Source organism: Mauremys reevesii, linkage group 6, assembly GCF_016161935.1.
Source record: "Mauremys reevesii isolate NIE-2019 linkage group 6, ASM1616193v1, whole genome shotgun sequence".
In the NCBI taxonomy this organism is placed as follows: Eukaryota; Metazoa; Chordata; order Testudines; family Geoemydidae; genus Mauremys; species Mauremys reevesii.
Genome location: NC_052628.1, coordinates 82,861,380 through 82,885,886, shown reverse-complemented (window position 1 = coordinate 82,885,886; position 24,507 = coordinate 82,861,380). Strand labels below are relative to the sequence as shown.

Sequence of the window (24,507 nt, the reverse complement as noted above, 5' to 3'; positions counted from 1 at the left end):
CCAGAAAGAATATCTTGGTACTAGGGCTGTCAATTAATCACAGTTAACTCATGTGATTAACTCAAAAATTAATCGTAATTAAAAATTAATTTTTAACAGTTTTAATTGCAGTGTTAAACAATAGAATACCAATTGAAATTTATTAAATATTTTGGATGTTTTCTACATTTTCATATATATTGTATTCTGTGTTGTAATTGAAATCCAAGTGTATATTATTTTTGAGTATAAATATTTGCATTGTAAAAATGATAAACAAAAGAAATAGTATTTATGTACAAGTACTGTAGTGCAATCTCTTTGTCGTGAAAGTGCAACTTACAAATGCAGATTTTTTTTGGTTATATAACTGCACTCCAAAACAAAATAATGTAAAACTTTGGAGCCTACAAGTCCACTCAGGGTACGTCTTCACTACCCGCCATATCGGCGGGTAGCAATCGATTTCTCGGAGTTTGATATATCGCGTCTCATCTAGACGCGATATATCGAACTCCGAACGCGCTCCCGTCGACTCCAGAACTCCACCACTGCGAACGGCGGTGGCGGAGTCGACGGGGGAGCTGCGGACGTCGATCCCACGCCGTGAGGACGGGTAAGTAATTCGAACTAAGGTACTTCGACTTCAGCTATGCTATTCGCGTAGCTGAAGTTGTGTACCTTAGATCGAACCCCCCTCCCTCAGTGTAGACCAGGCCTTAGTCATACTTCTTGTTCAGCCAATCGCTCAGACAAACAAGTTTGTTTACATTTACAGGAAATAATTCTTCCCTCTTCTTATTTACAATGTCACCAGAAAGGAAGAACAGACATTTGCATGGCACTTTTGTAGCTGGCACTGCAAGGTATTTATGTGATAGATATGCTAAATATTCGTATGCCCCTTCATGCTTCAGCAACCATTCCAGAGGACATGCTTCCATGTTGATGACACTCTTTAAAAAAATAATGTGTTAATTAAATTTGTGACTGAACTCCTTGGGGGAGAATTCCCTTGCTCTGTTTTACCTGCATTCTGCCATATATTTCATGTTACAGCAGTCTTGGATGATGACCCAGAACATGTTGTTCATTTAAAAAACACTTTCACTGCAGATTTGACAAAACGCAAAGAAGGTATTAATGTGAGATTTCTAAACATAGCTAGAGCACTTGACCCAAGGTTTAAGAATCTGAAGTGCCTTCCAAAATCTGAGAGGGATGAAGTGTGGGGCATGCTTTCAGAAGTCTTAAAAAAGCAACACTCTGATGCGGAAACTACAGAACCCGAACCACCAAAAAAGAAAATCAACCGTGTTCTGGTGGCATCTGACTCAGATAAAGAAAATGAACATGCATCAGTCTGCACTGCTTTGGATTGTTATCGAGCAGAACCTGTCATCAGCACGGATGCACATCCCCTGGAATGGTGGTTGAAGCATGAAGGGACATATGAATCTTTAGCACATCTGGCACATAAATATCTTGCGACTCTGGCTACAACAGTGCCATGAGAACACCTGTTTTCACGTTCAGGTGACATTGTAAACAAGAAGCGGACATCATTATCTCCTGCAAATGTAAACTCGTTTGTCAGGGCGATTGGCTGAACAAGAAGTAGGACTGAGTGGACTTGCAGGCTCTAAAATTATACATTGTTTTATTTTTAAATGCAAGGTTTTTTTTTAAATAATTCTACATTTGTAAGTTCAACTTTCATGATAAAGAGATGGAACTACAGTACTTGTAGTAGATGAGTTTAAAAATACTATTTCTTTTGTTTTTTACAGTGAAAATATTTGTAATAAAAAATAAATATAGAGTGGGCACTGTACACTTTGTATTCTGTGTTGTAATTAAAATCAATATATTTGAAAATGTAGAAAACATCCAAAATATTTAAATAAATGGTATTCTATTATTAACAGTGTGATTAATCATGATTAATTTTTTTAATCGCTTGAGAGCCCTACTTGATCCTACTATAGCAATCCTTAGCTCTTAATAGCAGCAAAGAGTCCTGTGGCACCTTATAGACTAACAGACGTATTGGAGCATGAGCTTTTGTGGGTGAATACCCACTTCGTCGGATGCATGTGACATCAGTGGGTATTCACCCATGAAAGCTCATGCTCCAATACGTCCAGTGATGAGCTGCCAAAATATTAACAACCGGTTCCCTCCTCCTCACCCCATGAGGGGGTCATGACCCCCCGGGGACTCCTGCCGCATCCAACCCCCCCATGTTTCTTGACAGCCCCCCCCGAGACCCGTGCCCTATCCACCCCCCTTCCCTGTCCCCTGACTGCCCCTTGCCACCCCATCCAACCCCTTCTCTTATTCCTGATGGCACCCCGGGACCCCTACTCCATCCAACCACCCTTTCTCTCTGTCTCCTGACTGTCCCTGGAATCCCTACCCCTAACTGCCCCCCACTGCCCCATCCAACCCCTGCTCCTTTCTGACTGCCACCCCGGGACCCTTGCCCCCATTCAATCCCCCTGTTCCCTGCCCTCTGACCGCTCCGACACTAATCCACCCCCCCAAGTCCCCTGCCCTCTATCCAACACGCCCTCCCTGCTCCCTTACCGTGCTGCCTGGAGGTGGGAGCCCAGCTGGGCTGGGGCTGGGACCGGAGCCACCCGGCCGAGGTCGGGGCTGGCCCCGGGGACCGGGAAGGAGCCGCGCCACCCGGCCGAGGTCAGGGCTGGCCCCGGGGGCCGGGCAGGAGCCACGCTGCACTGCCCGGTGAGTTTGCAGCTGGACCCGGGGGGCAGGAGCCGCTCCGCCCAGCCCCAGGGTCCAGCCGCGACCTCGCTGGGCGGCGCGGCGCCTGGAGCCCTCCTCCCACTGGCGCCCCTGACCCCCGGCCCCAGCTCAAGCTCACCTGCAGGAAGCTGCTGCTTCCTTCTCAGCCCTCCCAGGCTTTCCGCACGAACAGCTGATTCGCAGGAAGCTGGGAAGGGGGAGGAGAAGCCAGAGGAGCTTCAGAAGAGGAGGCAGAGGCGGAGTGAGGTGAGCTGGGGCCGGGGGAAGGGTAGAGAGCTGCTAGAGGTTTTGTTAAATTTAAAAGCCCTTTTGGAACTAGTTGTCCCTCCAGGAACAACCGGTTCTAAACGGGCTTCTAAATTTAACAATTGGTTCTCGTGAACTGGTGCGAACTGGCTGCAGCTCCACTGAGTACGTCTGCTAGTCTATAAGGTGCCACAGGACTCTTTGCTGCTTTTACAGATCCAGACTAACACGGCTACCCCTCTGATACTTAGTTCTTAATGAAACTTAAGTACAATTTTCTAAGCCTTTCAGATTGATTCCAGACAATAGAATAAATCCCTAAGTTATGAAGTTCCCAAACTTCATAACATTCCCAAAGTTATGAAGGAGTCAGATAGCAGAGGAAAGCCCAGCACTTTGGATCAGTCTATCTCTAACAAAGAAAAAGGTTTTGCATGATTATCTTTTTATTTATGGAGAACACTCAGGATGAAATCCTAGCCTCAGTGAAGCTGATGGGAGTTTTGCCATGTGACTCCAATAGGACCAGGATTTCACTCTCAGTGCTCACTTTAGTGAATTAGGAACAACAGGTGTTAGGAGAATGTGTACAAGATGGAAAGAAATGGGAGACCAGTGAAGGGACAGCAATAGAGCTAGATCATGGCAGAGCCAGGGAACAAGGAAGTGTAATGTGCTTTCTCTCTGCCATCCACTCTTCCCAACATCCAAGCAGCAGCTATCTGAACCTTGCCTCTGGGGTGGGAGGAGAGCATGCCAAAGACTGTCCCTCCCTAGCAAGTGGGAATGAAGTGGATGAGGAGAGGACTGTGCACCAGTCAGTGGGAGAAGAGAAATACATTGGGTTTGGTAAAGGGATAATGCAACTTCCATCTAACCGTCCTACCAAAGTGGAGCTCTGGAGGAATTGTGACTAAATGGAGTGTCTCTTATCTATCTAGTTACATACATGGCCCTTATTACCATCCTATCTGAGCACCTCACAGTCTTTATCTTCACAACACCCTAGTGAGGTAAGTAAGTGCTATCATCTCCATTTTAAAGATGGGAAACTGAGACACAGAAAGACTAAGTGACTTGCCCACAGTCACATGTGGTAGAGAAGGCCTTTGAACCTGCATCTTGTAAGTTCTAGGTTAGCCCTTTAAGTACTGGGCCACCCCGCCACTTCCTCCCTGACTCACAATTCCTTGTGAGAGCTCCTTCTTGGCTGGTACAAGTATGTGTTACCCCATAGGTTGAAGCTTCAAGTTAAGTCTCAGTTTAGCCCATAATGGTGGGGAAAATCAAGAATGAGATGAAAGAAGAGCAGTCATAGTTTGAACCTTTATGATTTATTTATTTATAATAGATGTAAAAATAAGTACTGCACATTTGGAGGGGTTGGGGGGAAGGAAAGGGTGGGGTAATCTTCCACAAGAATTTAGAAAGATTGCTCATTACCAGCCTTGAGGTAATTCAGGCACTTTATTTTTTAACTGCCAGAAACTGACAAATATATAGGATAAATCAAAATATGCTAAATACTTCCTGGGCAGATAAAGTAAAAAAATGAAACAATCCATATCAAAAAGAGAAGGGAAAAAAAAAGAATTACATACAGACTCAATGTCTGCAGATTTATATATATATATATGAAGTCATGGAATTAGAACTAGCATTACATTATTTTTTAAAAAAATCCCAGTGGTCAGCATTTGAATGTCTGTTTCAATGTACTGCTAATCAAGTTAAGATGAATGATTTAGCTGTACATAAGTAGCACTATTACTGGTGCTTAATTAAGAGGAACCTATTAAAATATGTCACCATATTAATATTTTGGGGGAAACTAACAAACCTAAAGAAAAACTGAAGTTTCTGATCTTAAAAACAAGTTAAAATTGTGGCCTTCGCAGTTAAAGTTGCCTTTGTAATGTAAAATTCTAAAAGAACAGAACAAAACCCACACACAAAGATTTAAAGGGAGTAAAGGTGGAAACTATTAAAACTCATTTTATGAGGTGGAGTTACTGCTGCAGAGATGGTAATGGCATCTCAGCTAGATTATTTATTTCAGATGTTACCACCGCAGAATGATATAAAACCTAGCAGTAAGATTGCTAGATGATATGCTACTTTACAAAAATAGAGTCTAAAATTACCTAATTTTCATTTTTATCAACTGATTTCTATCTGACCCAAGTTTAGGGCATTTGTTGCATAATTCAAACAATGAAAAGTTGATCAGAATTGAAAACGAATTAACTAAAACAATTTAGTATGGATTCAAAGGCTTAAAAACCTGCACTACCCATCATTCAAAACGGTTGAAACACATGGGTTAAAATGAATGGAGTTTTGAAAATTACCCCAGTAGCAAATTCTTTCCCAAGTATTTGAAATAATTCTAGAAATTGGCAAGGCATAAATTGCTTCTAATTAATGAGTTGTTTAAAGACACTATTTCCATGCTTCCTGGAGCCAAAAGAAAGATCCGGGGGTAACATTTTCAAAAACGCTTAAGTGATTTAGGAGTCCTATTTCAGAAAGTGAAAGTCAATGGGACTTGGGCTCCTAAGTGCCCAGGTCACTTTTTGAAAATGGGATTTAGACTTCCCAGTCACGTAAACACTTCTGAAAATTTTACCCATGATTTTGACCCAGTGTTGCTATGTCGCTATATGACCAAGCTAAAAAGAGTTTGCACTCTTCAGTCTCAGTGGGTATGTTTACATAGCAATTAGACCCACAGCTGGCCTGTGCCAGCTGACTCTGGCTGTGGGGCTCTTTAATTGTGGTGTAGATATTGGGGCTTGGGCTGGTTCCTGAAGTCTGACCCTCCCCCTCGCAGGGTCATAGAGTCCAAGCTCTAGCCTGAGCCCCAAAGTCTACACTACAATTACATAGCCCCTTAGCCTGACACCTGCAAGCCTGAGTCAGCTGGTATAGTCCAGCCACAGGTTTTAATTGCAGTGTAGACATACCCTATATTCCTTCTCAGAAGGAGACAAATTTGGAAACATTGATAAATGCTAAAGGCAGATCTCAAAGGACCAGACTATTCTGGACCTGATTCAACAAAACACTTAAGCACTATCCAAATACTCTTGATTTATGTAATCTCATTTCATTACAGGAATTGCCAGATTCATTGAAAGAACAGACACATCTGAAAGAATGGCATATCTACAAAACACAGATAGAAACCATTCCAGCCTACGTTGCCCTGTTTCAAGAGCTGAAAGTATTGGAGTTATCAAATAACCAGATCACACATCTTCCAGTGGAAATTGGTATGTTAATTTGGATTTAGCTATTTAATTTTATGGTCAAATGTGCAAATGCATGGTGGTCAATTGGCATGAAGCTACTACTTGTAAATATAGACTGACCCAGTCCCAAAGTCTTTTGTCTCTACTGTTTTCAGCAAATAGTTATGCCTGGATGTTTACTGTTTTTCAGATACTTTATATGTACTGAATCATGTATGATATTTTGCAGTCAAACCTGGCCAAAATGTAAGAGAAAATGACACTCACCTATTGTTAAGATGTTAGGCAGTGACTTTGGTTTCTATGGTGCCATTGTTTGTTTCTAAGTTCTACTTAGAATGGACAGCATTTTATGGCCCATTGTTAGGTTACCAACAATGAGAACAACAACACAGAACACCAGACTGAAACGCTGTGTGATTAATCATGATTAATTTTTTTAATCGCTTGAGAGCCCTACTTGATACTACTATAGCAATCCTTAGCTCTTAATAGCAGCAAAGAGTCCTGTGGCACCTTATAGACTAGCAGACGTATTGACTGAGTCTGCTGTTGCTACCTACTCTTTTGGCAGTAGAGACTCATGCTTTGAGGTCTGCAGATGACCCAACTGGGGTATCAGTATATATATCTATATACAATGCCAGTATATTCATTCAAGTAAAGGAGAAAAAAGACTTAAAAAATGAAACCTCCCTCTTATCAATTATCTATCCCAGAATCTTACGCAATATCTTTGCTGGAAACACTGCAGCAGACCTGCTGTAGTGCTTCATTGTAGACACTCAATATAGGGATATATGGGGTTCTCCCGTCATGGCGGTTAATCAGTCTCCCCAAGAATTCTTCTATTGACCTAGCACCATCTACACCAGGAGTTAGGTCGGCTTAGTCATTTTGCTCAGTGGTGTGGATTTTTCGCACCTCTGAGCAATGTAGCTATGTCAACATAACTTTTTTGTGTAGACCTGGCCTTAGCTTTTATTTCTATTTCTTTTAGCTAGAGACTTGCTACTTGGGGTTCACTGCCAAATTTGGCTTTCCCAGATGGTAGATTAACACTGATACTTTTGATGTATTTATTTACTTACATATACAGATAATTGCCCCCTGGCATAAAAAATATTTTATAGGGGCATTCCGGTGGCTAAATAGTATAACAAATCATAAACAAGACATAAGGAGGAGATTATGAACATAAAATAAACACTCACAGTCTGGCTGTTTTATCTGTTCTGTAACCTTAGAACTGACATAGGCCAGTGGGCTTAATTGGTGGAAACATTCCACAAGGTGGCAGTAGGGAATGGGGGGAAAAATGATTCCAAAATTAGATTCTATGTGAGGTAACACGAAAAAAATGGCTAACCATAGTTGTCTTAAATTAACTAAAAACAGGACCATTTTATGCCATATTAAAAAATTACCGCTGTTTGACCATTTGAAGCAGGTAAAGGCCATTACAGGTTCTTCAGTCTCTGGTGATACTGGATATTAACAAAGAAGTCAGTCCTGCCAATCAAAGCTGATTAAAAAAAGTAATAACATTTGTTTCAAGGAATAAAGACATAAAACTAGGTATTACTGGCATGACCTATTCTCTACAGAAGGATGATTTTGAAGCCATTCAAGACCTACCTTGGTAAATGAGGATAAAAAGTTTCAGATTTGTTTGCTACCAACCACTTATCTTTTTTAAAAAAAATCCATACATTCATTGGACTAAATTTTGCCTACAATAATTTTCATGCAACTCCCACTGAAAGAATTATTTTGGAGAAGTTCTATGACCTGTGTTATACAGGAGGTCAGACTAGATGATCACAATGATCCCTTCTGGGCTTGGAATATATGAATAGCAGCTGCAGTTTCTCTGCTCTATGGGTGAAATTCAGCCCTGTATGTAGGGACTGTGTGGGGTTTATAATTACCAATTAAGTTCTGTTTTGTGTTTTTTCAATGGTGCTTAGCTTTGTGTGGTCTCACTGCATAATGTTGAGTTTTGAAGGTTTGGGGCCCTACTATGCCAGTGTGAAGTCCTCCACACCACATAAGCCCTGTGCTGACGGGGAGTGCCTGCACAGCCGACAAAGAAGGGTGTCTGCACAACCCTTACCCGCAGTGGAAAAATCTACAGGTCAACTGTGCATAGGTTGGTCTTGAAAGCCGTGATAACGGATGGGCTGTGGGTCCCAGTAATCCAAGTCTTGTGGAGTAATTGTCTGTGACATAAGGGTCTGATCTAAAGCCCATTAAAGTCAATGGGAGTATTTGGGTCCCTTTGTATTAGGTGCCTCATGAGAAGAAGCTGCTGCTGCTATTCCAAGATATAAACTAGAATACCAGCTAAGGGGGTGGATTTAATCTCCCCAATACCTTTGCAATCTACCTGTGTAGGACCTGATTACTCAGGCTTTATGCAGGTGGAAAACTTTAAGCACAAGTCTTTCCATGCAAACCTCTGTGCATATTGGCATGTATAAACAGAAGAATGCCCTTGACAGCTGACTTCCTAAGGTGAGCCAGGCTGGCAGAGGGTCACTCCTGCAGACCTCGTAAACTAGATGGCATAGAGGTTTTGGGGGATATCTAGCCAAATTTTCACTTTACAGATTTTTTTGTTTAAAGAACCCCCCCAAGAATTTCCATACACAAAGCTGTATTTTGTTTTTGAAATAAAAGAATTGTAGGATATTGTGTTGCATTATTTGAAAAGTACTATGCGGTCATATAATTAGAGTGTCTTTATAGGAACAGAGTTAAGACTGTGTGTTCAACCTTAACTTTGGCATTGCCTGATTTTGAGCACTTAACTGTGAAACTTTGATGTTCTCTCCAATATAGGCTTGTTTTTTTGTTTTTGGATGGAACATGTAATCAGTTAGTTCAAGTCTAATTTAGAAAATGTACTTTAGTCTAAAAAGGCAGCTTGGCTTTTAAAGTTTCTTTGACTGTTAACATGCTGGCTGAAACATCAGTTTGGAAACCCCAGAAGCGTGATCTTAACACCCATTGACTTAATGGCATGTACATACACTCTTAATCTCTTTGCTGAAGCAGGGCCTGAATGTGTTTACCGCGCTCTAATGGCTAGTCTGCTACCTCCTAGTAGAGCTGCTCCTTCAACTCATGTGGTGGAGAGTTGTGCTTTGGTATTGAAAGTCCTGGCTTAAATCCCTGCTGATGGATGACCCCTGGTAGGAGTTGTTCTTAGGGAAACAACTACTTCTTGCACCATTGAGCTGTTAAAAATAGCTCTCGATGATATTATCCCCTGTTGTTTATTCTGTAACTTTGACAAACATTCCATCACTTGGTAGTAAGTTTAAAAAGGAAGTGAAAACTTCCATTAAAGTGGCAGTTAAATTGATCATGCTGTTGGCAATATGTGAATTATAGACTTGTAAATCACAAATTATCATCTCCCTTACACATACCCAATCTTGTAGAAATCAGGGTGGTTTTTTTTTCCCATTTCAGGTTGAGAAATCGTGGGTATTGTATTTGCATAGATAATATCCTGTTTGGCAATATTAACTGTAGCATTAGAAGAACATAGAAACTTGTTAATTCAGGGGTATTTTAAAAAGTAAATTAAATGGTAGCAAAATAACCGCTAACAAGTATCAAGGTATCTTCATTAGGTTGGACTTAAGCCTCCTTGATGCTGCAACTTCAAGCTTGCTGTTTTATGCTGCTGTTGCAACTCTGGGAAACTTATGAACCATGGTGAATACTTTATACTCTGTCCGTAGCTTCATGATAATTTACAGTACCTTGCATAAACAGAATGAAACATGCTGTTACAGGGATGGCTTTAGAGAATTCTTTACAATATTTCCTCTTGATTGCAAATGCTTTGGCTTTTAAGTAATCTTTGCATATGGAACACCCCATTAGAATTCACGAAGAACATGATCCAAAGTCCACTGAAGCCAATGGAAAGATGTCTGTTAGCTTCAATGATGAGACCACGTGGCTTTGTCTAAACTAGAGTTTTATAGACATGTACTGTGAATCCAGTTGCACAAAACTCTGAGTGGGGAAAAAATAATTAAGTATATTTTAAAAATAGAATTTAAAAGACCTATAATTCTCAGTGTGCTATCTCAGTGAGCTTCCAGAATTAAGCTGGGAACTCAACCCCTCTTTTCCAATGTTATATAGTCCAGAGGAGTTGCAGGATAGCAGATTTTAACTTTTTCACATGTTCAGTACTGAATATTGTCCAGAGGAGTGTAACATTTGAAGAAAAACTCCCATTTGGGGGAAGGTGGAAACATTTCTCTGGCAGGTTGACTTTTTAAAAAGTGGCAGTTGTTTGCAGCTGCTCACAAGTTTGGAATATTATAATAAATACTGGGAGACATGGATTTATGGGCAGAGGGGAAGTGAGGTTATCATAAGATAATTAATCCCATGTCTGTCTCCTCCGCATGTGTTATATTCTATCTTACCTATCTGTCTAATCTATCTTTTAATTTGCTTAAGATATCAAGAAGATGAATAATACATTAAAATGTAAAAAACAAAACAAATAAACCCCCTCTGCTTTCTAGACAACAAGGGACTTTGCCAAGGTCAATGAAAATAAAAAAATAAAAAAATCACTTAATTTCTTCCAAGGGCTTCAGATAGTGGCATTGTATAAATCAGCGCTCCCACTGTGAATTCTGACACGCACACACCCCATTTATGTAACCTCTCTTTGCTAAAAAAATTGTATCTATTGATTTATCTTTTGAGTTTTATGCTCTCTCCCATCACTGTAGTATCTCAGAACCTTACAGATAAAATAATCTGGTAAAAGAAATATGCTCTGGTGGACGTATCCAGCTCTACTCTCCTTTTAAATAATAGGAAGATCTGGGTGGGTGGGAGTAGAAAAACTTTATCAAATAGAAAGAATTTGCTGCATTTCTTAAAAGTGATTAGACTCTGAATTCCTCTAACCTTCTCCAGATGTTAATCTGACAGCTAGATCCCTTCCACTGAGAATGCTTTCTCCCTGGTTTCCACACACTTTGTATTAGACTTTGTGATCGCCATTGTCCCAGAAGAATACAACTGTTTTGTTGGTCCACAGAGAGATTTGAATTGGTATTCCATTTATCTGTTCAGAAAAAAATCATGGTTAGATAAAGTTAATATGGAGCCTTGATCCATCAAATTCCCTCCTCTCAAAACAAATAAAACCAAAACCCCACATCTGCCCTCTCCTCACCACAGAGATTTCTTCCCACCGCTCCTTGTACCTCTCTGACTCCTTGAACTTCCTCCTCAGTCCTCACAAATGGTCTTTTACTCATAGTTCTTTCCCCCCAGGTGGAGTCTGTTTCCATCCTCTCAACCCACATGGACTTCCTCATCTTCCCCTTCCACATATTCTGCTAGAAAGGGACTTCTAGGTTCTCTTTGACTCACTGCCATATTCGTAACCCTCTGATCCTAGATCAATTGCAAACAGGATTGATACTGGCCTTCTGATTTTTTAAATCCAAAATTTTAGATGTGGATACGTAGAAACTGGACAAAGAACAAAATGTCACTAACCAAGGTCACTTTGTTAAATAATAATAATGATAATTTAAAAAAATGATAGTACTTTCTGAAGCACCACCCACAACCCCAAGCTTTGCCTATTTGTTATGCCACAATCTGATGCCAAAGTAGATTGTTCAAAAAATCATAGTCTCTCTCTTCTTCTGCAATGCTTTGATTAGAAGTGAAATAATGAACAATGTTGACATTTAAATTGTCATCAGTAAGCTACAGAGTTTATACCCCTTGAAATGAAACAAGGCCGAATCACTGGTGTACCAGAGAGGATGAGGAAAAGAGACAATTTACCATTTAATGGACCAAAAGAAGCTCGTGTCCAGCTAATTCGGCTTGACTATTTCGGACCAATGCAAACACCTGCTTTGCAGGTTTCTGTAGGCTTATACGGGTGGAAAAACATTGGTGAAGAACATTGTCCTTAGGTGATAAAAACTACTTTATAATTTTGTCTGCTCTCTTAGCCATCCCCTTAGAAGCTCTAATGCAGGCTTGTCTACCTCTTCAAGTGGCATGGCAATCACTATTGTGCTGCTTTGCATATTAAAAATTAAAAGTTGTAGGGTTTAATTACAGGGTTTAATTTTTTAAATAATGAGTTTAAAAAATCACAATGAGAATAAATGGTATCTTATGCAACAACTGTGATGGCATAGCAGGTTCTAATTAAAAATAAAATATTCTTAGACATGAAATTGCCAGGGAAACTATGGGTTTCATTACTGCTTTAACTGCCTCTGCTTGGAAAATACAAGAAGATGTTAGCTGTTTAATGCTCTAATTTATATTTTTTATGGAATGGAAAACTCAGTGCACTAGCCTCATAAAGAGAAGTCAATCACAAAGCTGTACCAGCAGCAAGTTTATTATTGTGGGGTTTTTTTAATTGTGAATTTATGCTTGAGCACCATCTGAATATAGTGTTGACACATGTGGGGCCAAATCCTGATCCATTCCATGCAGCCAAAAAAGGGGGAGTACCCTTATAGGACTACATAAACGGGTTGCATTTCAGGCTGATCAGTCTTAAGGGGGGGTGGGCCTGGTACATAAGGTCTAGTTTTAGAGGGAAGGAGATACAAATACAGCAGGCTTGTCCCTCTCATCCTGCTCAGGCTATTCCAGTAGGACAATTTTGTTAAGATTTCTCACTGTTGCTATCACCAGTTCAGCTTCACAAGAGGTAATGCTGCATTCTGCAGATCTACCCTGATCATGGTTAGACAACAAAGGGCTTAAAACACCAATGGTCCTCTGAATCCTGGTGTATGTTAACACTTCATCTGCCAGTGGAGCAGAAATGGTAGTAGGGATGGCGAGAAATTTTAGCAAAAATTTCCTGGCAGGGACCAAATTCTCCTCTGGTCTAAATGATTCCAACTCCTATTAACTTCAATGGGAGTTACTCCTGTTTAAAGCCAGGAAGTAATTGGGTCCACGTAGAAAGAAATCTTTCCCATCAGACTTGATGTGTTCTTCCTCCACATATTTACAGCTCAGTGATTTATTTTTGCTATAACAAGGTGATAAATTGATGTAAGATAGGCTAAATATACAAATAATACCTTCATTTCTTTAAATCATGTTGCACTCGATAGGTTAACATTATATTTTGATGCACTTGTAAATAGGATAAGCGGTTCACACATTAACACCCTAACTACTGCTATTATCCTCTTGCACCAGCCAAATGAATCTTTTTTGATAATACTACACTGCCAAATCTATGTCTATTGTAGTCTAAAGGCTAATTCTTCTCTTGCCAGTTTAACTGAAACACCACTTAAGAGGAAAAAGGGAAAACAATAATTTCTTATGTGCATAGAGCTTAAATACTTACTCAGTTCTTTGTGAGGCAAAGCTTCACCAAAGGCAATGGGAATTTTCCCTGAGTAAAAGAACTTAAATAAAAACTAAAGTCTACATCATGCCTCTTAGCTCAGTGAATCTGCCTCAGATGCCACAGAACAAGGGTGGGGTCTTCTACTTCCATAGAACCATCCTAGGCCCTGTCCCTTGGAAGGTTCACTGTGGATATGGGGCTCGGTAGCTGGGGAGAATGTAGGCCAGGGCAAGCTGACATGGAGGCAGGCATATCATCCTCCCCTGCAATCTGTAGAGGCTCCCCTTGCAGAGCTTCCTCCATATGGGGACCCTCCACCTTCACCCCCACTACTCCCTAGCACCAGAGTCGGATTAATTCTCCTGTGGGCCGGGGTTATTAGATTTTGTGGGGCCCCTGTATACAAGTCTTTTTCCTAATTTAAAACAAAATGATCACAATTGTGGCATTGAGGCTACTAATGTTATACTAAACTTGCCTTTTAATTAATATAAAGTAATTCTGTGGTTACATTTCAGTCTTAAAACATGTAGAATGTAGTTACGTTCATTCAAAATAGCCTACTTCTTCCCTTAGCACAGCTGTTATATTAGTTTGGGTGCAGGAGGGGGCTCCAGGCTGGGGCAGGGGGTTGGGGTGCAGGAGAGAGTGAGGAGTGCAGGCTCTGGGAGGGAGTTGGGTGCAGGAGGGGATTCTGACCTGGGGCAGGGGGTTGGGTTGCAGGAGCGGGTATGAGGTGCAGGCTCTAGCTGGGAGGCGCTTACCACAGGTGGTTCTCGGCCGGCAGCGCAGCAGGGTTCAGGCAGGCTGCCTGCATGCCATGGCCCCATGCCACTCTCGGAAGCGGCCAGCTGCAGGCACGTCTCTGCGGCCCCTGATGGGGCATGGGGGAAGGAGGCTCCATGTGCTGTCCCTGCTCCCAGCACCATCCCTGCAGCTCCCATTGGCCAGGAATCCCCTGGCCCCACTGCCTAGGAGCCACTGCCAGAGGGATGTGCCGATTGCTTTCAGGAGCTGCTCGAGGTAAGCACCGCCCGGCCGGAGCCTGCACCCCTCACGCCCTCCTGCATCCAACCCCCAGCCCAGAGACCATACCCCACACCTCCCTCTGGGAGGGAATTTGGGTGCAGGAGAGGGTGCGGGATGTGGGCTCTGGGAGGGAGTTTGGGTGCGGGGTGTGGGTTCTGGGCTGGGGCAGAGGGGTTGGATACAGGAAGGGGTGAGGGTTTGGGCAGTTCCTGAAAGCGACCGGCACATCCCTCTGGCAACAGCTCCTAGGCAGGGGAGCCAGGGGGGTTCTGTGTGCTGCCCCTGCCCACAGACACTGCCCCCACAGCTCCCATTGGCCTTAGTTCCCAGCCAATGGGAGCTGCAGAGTTGGCTCTTGGGGCAGAGGCAGTCCGTGGAGACTCCTTGCCCCCCTCACCCAAGGGCCACAGGGATACTGGCCACTTCTGAGAGCAGCGCAGAGCCGGTGCAGGTAGGTAGCCTGTTCCCCAGTGTGCTGGGAGGGAGAGGAGTTGAGGAAGGGAGGGGAGGAGTTTCTCAGTGGGGTCCGCGGACCCCCTGGAGTACCCTCAGGGCCCCAGTTTGAGAAATGCTGCCCTAAGATATCATCAGTGCCTAAGATCCAGCTGACAAGGAGCATAGCTTTCAATAAAGCAAATAATGTAATAACTGTACATTCTCCTTGTCTTTCATATCAGATATGAGCACCAAAGTCATCAAGATTACATAAAAGAGTGTATAATGCTTGATACTTGCCAGATGCAATTCTTGATGTCCTCCAATAAGTTTGGTGGCAGGAGAAATCAATGATGATAAAGGCCATGCCAATAGTCACAGCACTTTCCAGCCAAAAGGCAAACTCTTTATTCCTTTTTAGCAGTAACTGAGGGCCTAATTCTGCACATGATCCAGTTCCTATTGAAGTCAATAGGAGTTTTGCCATTAATACCAATAGAAGCATGATCAGACCTTTTGTGAGATGCTGGGTCCTTTAAACTCCCATGGAACTCATTGGGAGTTGAGGGCATTCCATACCTTGAAGGACTGGGCCCATCATGACTTCAGTGATGTTTTGAACAATATTTATGTCTGAATACTTTTTTTTTTTAACTAACTGGCATATAGAGTGGCTGTTCCTTTGCTAACCTGAATAGACTTTTGATTCCTTTGTGCTTCTGCCCTACTGATTTTAACTTTTTATTTTAACAGGTTGTTTAAAACAACTGAAAGAACTCAATGTGAGTTTTAATAATTTGAAGAGCATCCCTCCAGAATTGGGAAACTGTGAGAATCTGGAAAAACTGGATTTGGCTGGAAATATAGAACTTACAGAGCTCCCGTTTGAAGTAAGATCTGTAACTGCATTTCTTGTATCTGATTTATTTGGGCTGTTAGATATTTCACCACATGCAGCATAAACAGAGATTCTTACAAACTGATTTCACACACCATCACATACTTCAACAATACAGTTTTAGTAGCAATGTCATTGAAAATATCTTAGAACAGACAGAACAGAGCAGGACAGAGCGTCTGAGTGTCACTTGACAAATGGCTAAATCCTGCTCACATTTGCTCTAGTGCATAAGGCTGGGAAAGGGGCCAAAAGGGATTTTGTATAATGTGGCTAAGGGAAGGCTGCTGAAGGCTTCCTGCCATGAAACACAATTGTGTGTTGACAGCTTTATCCATGAAATGCCCCAAGTTGCAACCCCATGTATATGGGGTGATGGTTTATTAAAGGAACACGGTGCTGTCCCAAGCCAATAATGCTGTATGCTTCCATGAGCAGCAAAAAATGGTTGGCAGAAATGTAGATGCTTACATGACTCCTGAGGATCAGTAAGCTCTACTTACTACATTGTGATGGTCCATGGAGAGACACCCAGCCCTGCAACAGCAGTATATCCCTTATGTTGGATGTGTGGTTGTCTACTCACTGCATACACACCCAACAGGTGTTTGCTATTTAAGGCAGAAATTTGGTCCAAAACGTCTATGGTGAAATTAAATAAAGTTCCTAATTTTATTTTTAATCTAGAAATTTCCTGCATTTTGCCAATGTCACCATCACTTCCATAAACCTAGACATTTTTTAAACTTCTTGGTTCTGCTGTAGGTCAGATGTTTGGGTGGAAAGTAGGTGTTCAGTAGTGTAGTAAGGAGAAACTGAAGTGCACACAAGCCTGTCTCCCAGAGCCTCATGTCACAAGCAAACATTGTATATGGACATAAGTTATAGTATCAGGCCAGCCAGCAAATCCCATGTGTGCCTGTCTCTCTGTCTTTATAATCTTTATCCTTGTGGTTAGGGTACCTGCCTGGGATGATGGGGATCTAAATTTGAATCCCCATTCCAGACTTGAACTCAGATCTCCCCCACAACCCAGATGAGTGCTCTAACCACAGGCTATTCTGAAGTGGCTGTAGTCAGTGTCTCCTATTGAAGATGTTCCACTTTATGTAGCTACATAAATATTCATTGGGCCAGAGAGAGAAAGTGGCTAATGCACTCGCTTGTAGGGTAGGATACATGGATTTAAATCTTCTGTCTGATTCAGATATACAGATAAATAGGCTATTTGCCTGGAAAAATTTAAATTTTAAACCACAGTTTTTTAAAGTAGTAACATTATCCTTCATAATGTAATATGTGTCTGACATCTCATTGTTAGATGGGCATAAGATGGTAACTAGGGTGACCAGATGTCCCAATTTTTATAGGGACAGCCCCAATATCTGGGGCTTTGTCTTATATAGGTTCCTATTACCCTCACCCCGTCCCTGTTTTTCACACTTGCTGTCTGGTCACTCTAATGATAACTGGCAATAATTGCTTCTTCATGAATGAAAACTATTGAAATAACTTGAATTGTGTTTGGAACCTGAGAGAGACAGAGAAAGAGAGAGATTTTGAAATGCTTATAATACCTGAAAGAGGTGAACATATTTACTTCTGAAAATTACCAATTGGGCGAAATGAGTGATTCACAAGAGAAACATCACAACCTCCAATATGACTAGAGAGTACTGTGTGTGTGTGTGTGTGTGTGTACAGAAAAATTACCTACAAAGGTATTTTTTATTAATACATTGTCATTTGGAAAGTTCAACTTTTATTTGACTTTCAAAATCCTTAAAAAAATCTTCCTTGGAAGGTTACAGAAATGTGCAACTTGAAGAAAGCAGGTAATATTCTCTACTGTAAAACTTGCTTGAGAGAAATAATGGCAAACTTCAACACAGCAGAAATGATCAAAGTCTAATTTTACCTTGGTATTGTACATAGAATAATGGCCAGGGAGAACCAGATAAAATATATGATGATAGATTCAGGGAGATTGATAACATGCCTGTAATTCAGTCAAGAGTTTCTGACGGTGCCATAAAAAGTTTATGAGATCATCAGAACTCTGAGACTGAATTACATCTTCAGTAATCAGTCTCCCTACTCTCTTTCTATCCATTTTCTTTATGACAGCTGTAGAATATATAGAAGTTTTTGAGCTTTTAAAGCAATTTATTGAGGAATTTTATAAGAAGAGAATTCTGGATTTTTAAACAGATACAGAAAGAAAATATTACAAACTGACTGAATTAGAGGGGAAAAATTCAGTTGTGTGTGTCACATAATACCTGCTACCACTTTCTACATAATAGTGGCAAAAGCATTGTCTGAAAGTGGCAAACATTCAGTCTGATCCACCTGCAATTCCATGTACAAATCATGCACTTGCACCTCCAAACACCCATTTGACAACGAGCTGTCCAGTCTGTGGGCACACCCACTGTGTTCTGGGACTACAATTTGTGTTCATGCATTTTTGCAGGTGCACCAGTTGCTCCTGTTTTTAACGTTTCGTCCACAGTGACAAAGGATGTGCATAGGCCCCACAATTTGCATGTCAGCTATATATGAAGTCAACAAATAAAACTGCTATATGTCAGGAATTTTCTGTAGTTTTTTATGAGGTCAAATACTGAGAGGTGCTGAGCACCTGCAACTCACATTTACTTCAGTGTAAGTTCTAGCTGCTAGCAGATGTGCAGCACCTTTAAAGATGAGGACCATTAACAATATCTGATGACTTATGTCTTTTACATTTCATTTAGCTCTGTGTATGGTATAGTATACCTTAGAAATTATATCTAGTTAAGTCTTTTTTTCACAGAACAGCTCTGCTTGTAGTCAAATAAACTGTCGTGTGAATGTTGATATCATTCTGGACTTTTATATCATTATTCCATACCAAAAAATATCTTCCCAAAGCCCCCCAAAAGTCTATGTTAAAAGAACATTATGGTTGCAAACTCAAGAACTCAAAAGTTAGGAAATACAAGAATTAACACACACTTAATTCTGCCCCCTTTTCCAGATGCATTATGATACAAACCTTAACTACTTGAGCTTATACTTTTTTTTCCACAGGTAACTTGTGCTTGGAGCACTTTACTAGTGCAGGAATACTGGCATACTATCCTGGCCAATTGCTTGTAGTGTGCGTGCAGATGCCACTATGAATGAAACTAGCTAGCTTGGTACAGGACAGATTTGCTGGTATAGCTGTATCTACATTAGGGGCTTCCGTAACTTGGCACCCTGTGTCAGTCAGGGATTACACCTCTTCACACCCCTGACTGACATAGCTCTGCTGACAGAAGTTTGTAGCATAGACCTGGGGCCAGCGTCAATAAGGACTGCTTTGTGTGAGTTAGAGTTGGTAGGATCATGTGTCTCTCCTTCTCTATCCTCGCTAATGGGAAAGTCCTCACAAAGTATCATAGATTCATTGTCTTCTATGGAGCTGTGACAATTGAAACCAGCTGGTGATCTGCCTTATGATGTCTTCTTTCCCTCAAAATCATGTTCTCTTCACATTTGGATGTATCTGGACTAGAAAGAAAGATTTGTTTATTTATTTACTTTACAAACACCCCCCCCCCAACATTTTGCTAACACATTTTAATTAACACATTTTAAAGGCCTCATGTAGACAGCACAAATTATATTTTAATATGTCTTATCTGGTTCAGGTGAAACCAAGCTAAGACTACGAGCTACATTTTTTTAAAATGTTTTTATTCTAGTCTAGACATACTTTTTGTGTGCATATACAACAAAGTGGAAACAGCTTGAATCCTAATGTCTGAAACTCTGGGAGTCAAGTGACAATGACCTGAAATCCCAGCACTTCAGACCCTAGATTTCAAGTCATTTTAACTCAGCTCTGTACACACACAGAGTGGGGCAGAAAACAATGCAGGGTGGAGGGGTAATTTTTGCCATGTGCCTTTTAAAACAAGCAAAGAAAGTCTTCTTCCAAAAGCTATGGCATCTCTGATTGCATGTCACCGACACTGCCAAGGTAGTTGGCTATCTGTATTATTTCATAACAGTGTTCTTTACTGGGATAACAAAGATACATTGTGGTTAAGACACAGAACCGAAAGTCTGGAGATTGAGATTCCGTCACAAATTTCTTATATTACCTTGAACAAGTCATTTGTGCTCAGGTGTTTGTGCCTCAGTTTCCTCATGTGAAATGGGAATTATAATACTCACCTACATTGCAGGGGGATTGTAAAGATAAATTAATTAATGATCACAATGAACTCTGAGACTCTAAGAAGGAATGCACTATACAGACCTAATTCTTCTCTCATTGACACTTCTGTCAATCGGGAGTCACTCTATTGAAGTCTATGGAGTAAAATGTGTATGAGAGAAGAATTAGGACCAACTAACTATTGAGTCTAGATGCTGTTGATATGTTGTTACACATTGTGCAATTAATTTGTTTTCTTAGGAATTATAGATAAGACTGTAAATTAAATACATGCCATAGTGTGCATTCATATATTTGGGCATGTAGAAAAACTGATCTGACTTCAGTCCTAAGTGTACTGCTTTCAAAAGGTGATGCTTTCAACTATTATGTTACCGCATCACACAATCACCATTTCCAATGCTGCAACAGCTCTTTTTAATTACTCTTTCTGTGCTGGTATTTCATAGTGATGCCTGCACTACATGGAAGGGCCAGATCTCTAGTCAGTTCAAACTCCCTTGCCTTTGAGGCATTCCTATTACTTATTTTATTTATTTTAATTAACTCAGTCCATCTCTGATAGGAAATATTAAGCAGCTAGTTTGTTCAAGAAAATCAAATTTCAAAAAGGTTAATGGAGGGTGCAGCATGGTGTTCTGAACTTCTTATGCAGTGAATAGTGTATGCTGCTGTTAGGGGGGTTCCCAGCAAGTTACTTCGACATCCCTTTGTACAGCCTGAACAATGCAGAGTGAGTGAAATGGGGTAGAGAATCTGCTCCTGCTCCAGCATATGAATATTTTGTCAGAGAAGAGCATCCTAAAATATCATGAGAGGGAGTGAAAAGAATGTGTGTGTATATATATAATATATTGAACACCTTGAATAAATTAACCAAAATTAGTAAATTTAGCTCTAAGCAACATAAGGAATCATAGTGTGGTTTGTTTAACATGTGGTGTAACACTTCTGCAGAGTGAGCATGTGTGTGCGTGCGTGTGTGTGTGTGTGCATGCACCTCTGTGTTTTCATGTGCATGCATATGTATTTTAAATGTATTACTTAATATCCGGCCTCCAAAGTTCAGAGGCCTGGGAGATCATGTTTTCTTTTCGGCATGCCATAATCTCAGTGTAACAGGTGGTAATCTTGTTTTGCATTATTGCTGCACAGATGGGTTCAAATAAACTGTAAACACTGGTCAACAGTTTCCCAGAGGCCTCCTTACTTTAATCACCCAGAAAGGAAAAAGGTTGACCTTTCCTTTTAACTTCACCTTCCTGTTATATTTCTTCTGGAGCAGCCATATTACTAGCCTGTTCACCGTTTACAAGATGCAAGACCTTTATCTTGTTACAGGAGTTTTGCCTGAGTAAGGAGTGAAGTATTGGATCATAAGTAAAAAATGAACTTTATTACTGTCCAAATCATTTGAGTTTGGTTTGTCCATGCACAGGTTCAGAACCACAAAACTGTGTGCATTGGCTATTACTTCAGTGAGGAGGTAGCAAGTCAGTGGCAAAAGGCCTACTGTGGGTAAAATCCAGCTTCTACTGAAATCTGTTGCGATGGGACCAGCATTTCACAGTGTATGTTTTGCAGTTTAAGAAAGGTACAGTTGCTTAGCCTTGCTGACTTTCTGTTTGAGAGAAATTTATCTTGCTTTGGTTGTTTGTTCAATGCACATACTCGCCTGCAAAGATTAAAGCTTTTTGGATGGCAAATCCACCTAATGCTCATGCCAAGTTTCACACTATCGTAGCATTTGCCAAAATGCTGTCAGTCTAAGGTAAGGAACAGCTGCTTTGTGAAACTGGCATGAGATATAATACCAGACATTAGCAGGAGTGTGTGAAAATCGAAAGGGGGTGGGTGCAAAGGTGTTAGGTATCAGAGGAGATAGACAAAGGCATTAGCACTGCATGAGTTCTTATAAATGTTTTGAAAAGATAAGAGAGTAAAGAAGGACATGCAAATGTGTTAGGAAACAGGATTATGTAGTTAGACAAAGGAATGTTTGCATCAGTTGATGTAGTTCTTGACCATGTGATTCAAAAATTTTATAATTAATATAACATCACTTCAAAGACATTGCATTCTCTACCAGAGCAGGTCATTTGCCAATAATAGCTCTGCCTTGTTAGAGAACTGATCCCTGTATACCTTTGTATTGTGATACCAGTGACCTTTACCTTCCATTTGAATTTTAAACAAAAGTAGCATCTCCTTCTACAAGCAGAGTTTAAATGACACCAAAACCCTTGTATAAACAAAGGATTATTAGTGGTGACCAAATGCTACCAAAAACTGAGCAAAGGGGAATTATGTGAACATTAGAATGTTACTAATTCATTATAAAAATGTGGATTTAATTTTAAAAAGGTTTTGTTCTCTGTAAATGAGGGGTGGGGGTTTTCAATAGTGTTCAGCATTGGCCCAACCCTGCTGTCTTTTAAAGTCAAAAGTTAAACTTTGTTACAGGAGTTTTGCCTGAGTAAGGAGTGAAGTATTGAATCATAAGTAAGAAATGAACAATTCAGTAGCAGGAAAAGTTAAACCAGCTTTGAGTGCTTGTGAAAATCCTACCCTCAAATGTTATCTAGTCACATAAGCTAGAAAATCAGAGCCAGATTCTGCCTGATCCATAAATAGGTGTACAGTGGTGGGAGAGGGAATGCAGAACTTTCCCTTATTTGCATGGCCTGCATAAAGCGAGCACAGGGACTGCTTTCTCTGTCTCTTTCTTCCCCTGGGGATGTACAGCATCTCAAGGGGATGAAGAGGGTTAGGGAAAAAGCAAGTCACTTCTCCACAGTGGCCCATAGAGTGAAACTAGTGAAGTGAAAAGGATAGCATAACTGGTTCCTGATCATGTCTGGAGTTTCTGGGCAATACCAAATATTAAATAGGAAATGTATTAAATTAATTACTGAGTACATTCATCTCAGTTATCAGCTAATTACAGCTAGTTACATGATTACAAGGTAAATTTTTATAGCTGTCATCAACATTTAATACTGTTAACCATGAATTTCTGTATATCCTCAACAGACTCTTGTGAGGGTGGACCGGAAGATGGGATCAGTGCTATCAGTCAGCAGCTGGTGCAAAGTGTCAGTGGTTGCAGATGGTGCACTGTGGGCTTGAATTCTTTCAGCTGAGCCTGGGGCTTGCTGGGTATGCCCAGTTAATGAGCCTGGTTGGGCTATGGCAGAATTGCCTGATTTGCTGGCCTGACCTGTTGTCTGGAAGGAGCCATCAGGTGTGCATTTAAGCTCAGCAGTAGTGGTGGCAGGCTGCTGGAAACTTAATGCTTATTCCTGCCGCTGCAATCGCTTCTGTGCCGTCTTGTTCCCAGTCCCTTTCCTGCCTTATTTCTGACTAGCTTCAGCCCTGCTGCCTTGTGCCAGCTATGACTCCTGATTGCTGGCAGTGGCTTTGAACTTTGGCTCTGTTTGTGGCCTCTGTGATGCTTTGGAGTTTCACCTAGAGCATTAAGGGGTTCTGTCATTGCCTGCCCTGGAGCCCTGGGTACTTCTGTCTGCGTGGCTTTGGCTCTGACACTAGCAACCTGCTTACAATACAATGTCCTCACTCTGGCTTCCATCAGCCTGGTTACTCCTTGCAGAGTGACAGCAACAGCCTTTCCAGTCCCAAGTCTGTCCAAAACCATCTCCCTTGCAGTGTCCAGTCCCTCTCGCTGGATACTCAGAAATTATTACGTTCACTGTCTCCAAAGAGACAGAGCTCACATCAGCCTGTTAGTTTAGCTGAGGATTTCATCCTTCAGTTTCATACACAGAATTGAGATGGTTTTGTAATAAGACAAGAATGTTTATTAACAAAGAACAGAAATTTGAATGACAATAAGTAAGAATAGAAGACACAGATATGGTTACAGTGAAACAAAACAAAACAAAACAAAACACACTTTTTTGTGGCTAAAACAACTTCAGCAAGTTACAATCTTTGTCTAAGCAGGTTTCTCACCTATAGTCAGTTCCAGCTACTCTTGGTTTTCAGGCCAAGAGGATCCACTCTTCATGAGCTCAAGGGGCGCTGCTTCCCTTTTGTCACCCAGGTGATGGATGACAAAATGGCTTTATTTTTTTTTGGACTTCGCTTATATTTCCCAAAGTCTATTGTCTCTGTTTCAAGAGCCAGAAAGCTTCCTGGGAGTGCAGGCTCCATCCCCTGTCATGATCATTAAGCGGTCTTCTCCCTCTTAAGCTTGATGGCTTAGTTTAATTTGCATGTAGATGTACTTTTCATTGTCCTCCTGAGGTATTACCTGTCTACA

At 41.0% G+C, this 24,507-nt stretch overlaps 1 protein-coding gene and 1 long non-coding RNA gene across 8 annotated transcripts in view; one reads left to right on the top strand and one right to left on the bottom strand.

Annotated features, from left to right (window-relative positions):
- The window catches only part of LOC120408528, a 37,469-nt gene extending 30,900 nt beyond the window's left edge, over positions 1-6,569 (bottom strand). Inside the window, exon 1 of the long non-coding RNA XR_005600756.1 lies at positions 6,516-6,569. This is a non-coding gene — a long non-coding RNA (uncharacterized LOC120408528). The remainder of the gene's footprint in view (positions 1-6,515) is intronic.
- LRRC2 (leucine rich repeat containing 2) overlaps positions 1-24,507 on the top strand; it is a 93,590-nt gene that overhangs the window by 44,762 nt on the left and 24,321 nt on the right. For 5 of the 7 annotated variants that reach the window (XM_039545593.1, XM_039545594.1, XM_039545590.1 and 2 more), the window contains 3 exons: positions 3,936-4,007; positions 6,113-6,269; positions 15,868-16,004. In XM_039545593.1, coding sequence (XP_039401527.1) covers positions 3,936-4,007; positions 6,113-6,269; positions 15,868-16,004 — 366 coding nt within the window. The remainder of the gene's footprint in view (positions 1-3,935; positions 4,008-6,112; positions 6,270-15,867; positions 16,005-24,507) is intronic. The other 2 variants (XM_039545597.1, XM_039545595.1) reach the window with 1 other exon arrangement.